Source organism: Mus pahari, chromosome 6 (genome assembly GCF_900095145.1).
Source record: "Mus pahari chromosome 6, PAHARI_EIJ_v1.1, whole genome shotgun sequence".
Taxonomy (NCBI): domain Eukaryota; kingdom Metazoa; phylum Chordata; class Mammalia; order Rodentia; family Muridae; genus Mus; species Mus pahari.
In genome coordinates this window covers 24968768-24974212 of record NC_034595.1, presented here as the reverse complement: position 1 = coordinate 24974212, position 5445 = coordinate 24968768, and the positions used below count along the sequence as shown (strand labels likewise).

Here is a 5445-nt window from a genome sequence, read left to right as displayed (position 1 = left end):
ATTAAAGGCATGCGCAACCACGCCCGGCTCTAAGCAGGCTTCTTAGAGGCCCACAGAGCATGAAACAACAGGCATAGAGCCTACATGAGTTTGAGTTAAGTCCTCTGTATGTAGGTTTTGGTTAAGTAGCTTGGTGTTCTTGTGAAACTCCTAACAGAAGAAGGGATGTTTCTCACTCTTTTGCATACTCTTGAGATCCTCCCCCTTCTTCCTGCTCAGTTGCCTTGCTCAGCCTTGAGATGAGAGATTGTGCCTAGTCTTATTGAACCTTGTTATTCCATGTCCTGTTCCTGGGAGTTTCACTCATTTCTAAGGGGATGCAAATGTGGTATAAGGCTGATGCAGTACAGGGAGAGGAAGCTGGTGACAGGATGTAATGTGTGAGAGAATAAAAATTATTCAAAAATGGATGAGTGTTCTGTTTAGACATAGGTAGGGGAGAAGGGGCAAGAGGGAGAGAACACAACAACAATGGCTAATTTGACTAGTTTATAATAAAGATTGGGAAACCATAATGTAAATTTAGACTATTAAATACACAGAGCACTACATTTCTTTTAAACAAGTTTAATGTAAGGGGAAAATGTTTTATCTTAGGTAGTTTCCAGTCTGTGTGTGGAAGACAAACACGTGGCTGTAGTAGCACTGGGAGATGGTAAAGAAGTAGGCTAGAATGCAAGAAGTGAAAGACAGGTCTTCCTGAACCATCAGTAAAGCTTCCATTGTAGTGAGAACTTGAGCTGTGACTTTAAGACTGTCTTGATCTACCTGGTGAGTGAGAATGAAGATGACTCTAGGCAGATTACTCAATCCCCTAGTGAATGTACCTGATAGAAGTCCTTCAAGATTGCTAGTGTTATGACTCTGCAAGTGACTTCAAAAGTGTATTAGTTGTTTGCTTGTTTTTGTTTTTGTCAAAGTGACACAAACCAATCCTCTTGGGAGAGGGAACCTCAACAGAGAAGAGCTTCCATGTGATTGGCCTATAGCCAAAGCTTTTGAGCACTTTCTTGATTAATGGTTGATGGGAGAGGACCCAGCCATTGTGTGTGGTGCCAAGGCTGGGCAGGTACTGTTGGAGGACATAAGAAAGGTATATGAATTGAGCCTCAAGAGCAGGAAAGTAAGCAGCACTTCTACATGTCTCTGCTTCAGTTCTTGTCATGGTTTATCACAACAGTAGGACATACAGAGTCTTAGGGTTTTTAGTGTTGTGAACATACACTATTACCGAGCCAACTCTTATAAGGGCAACATTTAATTAGGACTGGCTTACAGATTCAAAGGCTTAGTTCATTATCATCAAGGTGGGACCATGGTAGCATCTAGGCAGGCCTGGTACAAGAGCAGGTGAGAGTTCTACATCTTTACCTGAAGGCCACTAGGAGAAGACTGGTTCCCACAGAGTTAGGATACATGCCTCAATGCCCACCCCCACAATGACTAACTTACTCCCACAAGACTACACCTACTCCAACAAGGCCATACCTCCTAATAGTGCCCGATCCTGGCTTAAGCATAGTCAAACTATTATATACCAATTCCTGGCCCCCATAAACTTTTTCAAACACATGAGTCTATGGGGGCCATACCTAAACACAGCATAATGCAAAATATATTTAGTACAACTTCCAAAATCCCCATAATCTATATCAGTCTCAATGTTAAAAGTCCAAAGTTCAAAGTCTCTTCTTAGATTCATCCAATCACTGAACTAAAATCCCCAAAGTGAGACAGGAAACCAGCTAGGCAAACTCCAAACTCTGCATCCCATGGTACTGGCATCTCCAATATACATCTTCTGCTGCAACTAGGCTTTACCAATAGCCTCTCATAGGCTCTCTCCATGGTGCTAAACCTCAACTTCTTTGCATGATCTCTTCACTCTCGGGCCATCAACTGCAATTGATGCTGCACCTCCATCAGTGGTCTTCCCTGGCATCTCAGAGGGCCAAGATTCAGATGTTTTCCATAGTCCCTTCATACCTTCAAAACAAGTACCACCTGGGTGATTCTTACCAAATCCAGTTGCATCATGGGGCACAATGTTCACTATCTCTGGAACACAGCTTTTTGTGATTTCAGAAAATACTTCCCAGAAGATTGTCCCTCATTAATGCTGGTTTCTTATTAATCCCTGCTGATTTCTCAGCAGCAGCTAACCAGCATCAATTGTCCCAGTAGTCCCTTCTATTCTTGACTCTAAAGCCAGAGAGAGCCACATGGCCAAAGCTGCTGAATTTTGCTGTTTACTGGTAATGAAATATGTTCTTCTTTATTCTATTAACAGCTTTTTGTTTTCTAACTCACTGTCCAAGCTTACCTGTCCTTGAACTTGTTCTGTAGACTGATCTTGAGTTTCAAGATCAGCATGGCTCTGTCTACTGAATGCTAGGATTAAAGTTGTACACCAACATGCCTGGACTTTCTTCACCTGGAATTTGCTCTGTCTCAGGATGGCCTTGAACTCAGAAAACTGCTTGGCTTTGTCTTTTGGGATTAAAGGTGTGTAGCATCATGCCTAGGCCTAAGCTTTTCATAACCACTGTTTCTCAAGATCTGGAACAAAAGCCTGTGTCTTCCAGCTTCAACATATGGATCACAATTGTGTCCTCCATTTTGGTTTGTAGTTCATTCCAGATTAAAAGTCCAAACCATTCCTTGTTCAACTGCAAATATAGACAATAATTTTATCTAGGTGGGATCTTGCCCTGAGATCACCACTCCCATAAACTCTATCTTTTGGAACATAGAATTTAGCTCCATTTTACTTCCCGGTTCTCCTTTATTATTACTTGAACCATAAATTCAGTATTTTTTCTTTTTACCATGCTTTGCATAATCTGAGTGCTTTCCGTGAAACTAAACCAGAAAACGAAGTCTCTGCTAGGTGTTTTTGGGACTTCCTTTGTCAATGCAATTAATATAAATCTCTTTTCCTTATCCTCATGTAGACTTTTCAGACAAAGGCAAAGATCAGCCGTGTTCTTCATCAAAATACAATGAAAACAGTCTCTATAACACACACTGAAATTCTTCTCCACTGAAACCTCTTGGGCCAGATCTGTAGTGTTCAAATCACTCTCAGCAACAAAGTCTTCCATATTCTTACTAGGATATCCCATTGACAGCCATTTAAAGAATTTCATTGCTTTCCAAATCTAAAGTCCTAAAGTCCACATTCTTTCCAACAAAAGCATCATTACTCCAATAACAGCAATACCTAAATCCATGGTACCAACTTTTGACTTAGTTTGTGTTTTACTGCTATGAACAGACACAATGACCAAAGCAACTCTTACAGAGACATTTAATTGGGGCTGACTTACAGATTCAGAGGTTCATTCCATTATCATCAAGGTGGAAGTATGGCAGCATCCAGGCAGGCATGGTGCAGGAATGGCTGAGAGTTCTACCAAGGCTACACCTAGTCTAACAAGGCTATACCTACTAATAATGCCTACTCTCTATTCCTAGCATATTCAAACCATCACATATATTAAGGTGGGAATCAGGCAAGAGTAGGCAACAAATACAATCCTTTCTTAATAAATTAGTTGCCCATAAATAGAACTCAAATTAATATTGAAAACTGCTAATAACTCAAGTTAAAAATTCCCAAAAAACCCCTTGGGAATATTTCCAAGAAGAATCTATTTAAATATTAAAGAAACGGAAGACGGAACCGGAGCCGGGCGCGCGGACGGCGAACGCGGGTCCTGAGAGAGCCGAAGATGGCAGTGAATGTGTACTCAACGTCAGTCACCAGTGATAACCTAAGTCGACATGACATGCTGGCTTGGATCAATGAATCTCTGCAGTTGAATCTGACAAAGATAGAACAGCTGTGTTCAGGGGCTGCATACTGTCAGTTTATGGACATGCTCTTCCCTGGATCCATTGCCTTGAAGAAAGTGAAATTCCAGGCTAAGCTAGAACATGAATATATCCAGAACTTCAAAATACTACAAGCAGGCTTCAAGAGGATGGGCGTTGACAAAATAATTCCTGTGGATAAATTAGTAAAAGGAAAATTTCAGGACAATTTTGAATTTGTTCAATGGTTCAAGAAGTTTTTTGATGCAAATTATGATGGAAAAGAGTATGATCCTGTAGCTGCCAGACAAGGTCAAGAAACTGCAGTGGCTCCTTCTCTTGTTGCTCCAGCTTTGAGTAAACCGAAGAAACCTCTCGGCTCCAGTACTGCAGCCCCACAGAGACCCATTGCAACACAGAGGACTGCTGCAGCTCCTAAGGCTGGCCCCGGGATGGTACGAAAGAATCCTGGTGTGGGCAATGGAGATGATGAAGCAGCTGAATTGATGCAGCAGGTCAAAGTATTGAAGCTTACTGTTGAAGACTTGGAGAAGGAGAGAGACTTCTACTTCGGAAAGCTAAGGAACATTGAACTGATTTGCCAGGAGAATGAGGGGGAAAATGACCCTGTACTGCAGAGGATTGTAGATATTCTTTATGCCACAGATGAAGGCTTTGTGATACCTGATGAAGGGGGCCCACAGGAGGAACAAGAAGAGTATTAAGCAGCCTGGACCAGCAGAGCAACATCCGAAGTCTTCACTCCAAATCATGTGCTTAACTGTTAATACTCCCTTTTATTAATCTTAGAGGATTCACTGGTTTCTTTTCATAAGCAAAAAGTACCTCTTCTTCAAAGTGCACTTTGCAGAAGTCTCACCTTTTCCGATGAGTTTGAGTTAGGAGCTTTTGCCTTGTAGCAGAGCAGTATTAACATCTAGTTGGTTTACCAGGGGAACAAGAGGCCAACCATGGGGCTCTTCATGTGGATGCTGGTCACACTGACTGATGGAGAAGGGGGTTTATAATACAAGAGGTGACAGCCTCAGAAGTGTAAAGACTGAATTGAATTCTAAGCTAATGTGAAATTCTGGCAGAGAACGTTTTAATAAATAAATGCCTTAAGAGTATTTAAAATATGCTTCCATATTTCAAAATATAAAGTGTAACATGACAGGAGATTTTATGTGTCTGACGTTATGTCTGGGAAGGAAGGGCAGACTTTAGACCCTTTGGAACCTGCTGTCGTAGGCCTTTCAAGGCCTCTTGAATCTTATAGAATGAGACTTTGGCCCAGAAGTAAAGTTTGAANAGTTCTGTGAAGCCATTTTGTATCATTGACCAGTTACATCCCTGCTCTAAAAGCAAGCAGCATGGTTGCTTGGGTGACTAGAGGGTGTCTGGGCCCTGCAGTGCCTGAGGCGAAGAGCTCAGCTTCCCATCGAACAGTCCTCTGATCTTTTCAAACTCTCCCCAAGTTCCTCTGTATTGTGTTTCTGGAACCTGCCCACATCTCTGGGATTTGAATGGGTGTGGCGTCCCAGCACACTGTCTTTTAAGTTTACAGTTAGACGTTCTCTTCTCTGCTCCCTTTGACCTCTGGCAACTCCTCTGGCTCCTTAAGTTTGC

General features: G+C 42.0%; 1 protein-coding gene across 1 annotated transcript; it reads left to right on the top strand.

The window, feature by feature from the left end:
* Window positions 1-3672: 3672 nt before the first annotated feature.
* LOC110322927 (microtubule-associated protein RP/EB family member 1) lies at window positions 3673-4946 on the top strand. Its single transcript, XM_021199881.1, has one exon. The coding sequence runs from the start codon at window positions 3735-3737 to the stop codon at window positions 4539-4541; it is 807 nt and encodes a 268-aa protein (XP_021055540.1). The 5' UTR covers window positions 3673-3734; the 3' UTR covers window positions 4542-4946.
* Window positions 4947-5445: the final 499 nt, after the last annotated feature.

Excerpts from the sequence above, each read along its gene's own strand:
- LOC110322927 (XM_021199881.1), top strand. The coding sequence starts at position 3,735 with ATGGCAGTGAATGTGTACTCAACGTCAGTCACCAGTGATAACCTAAGT.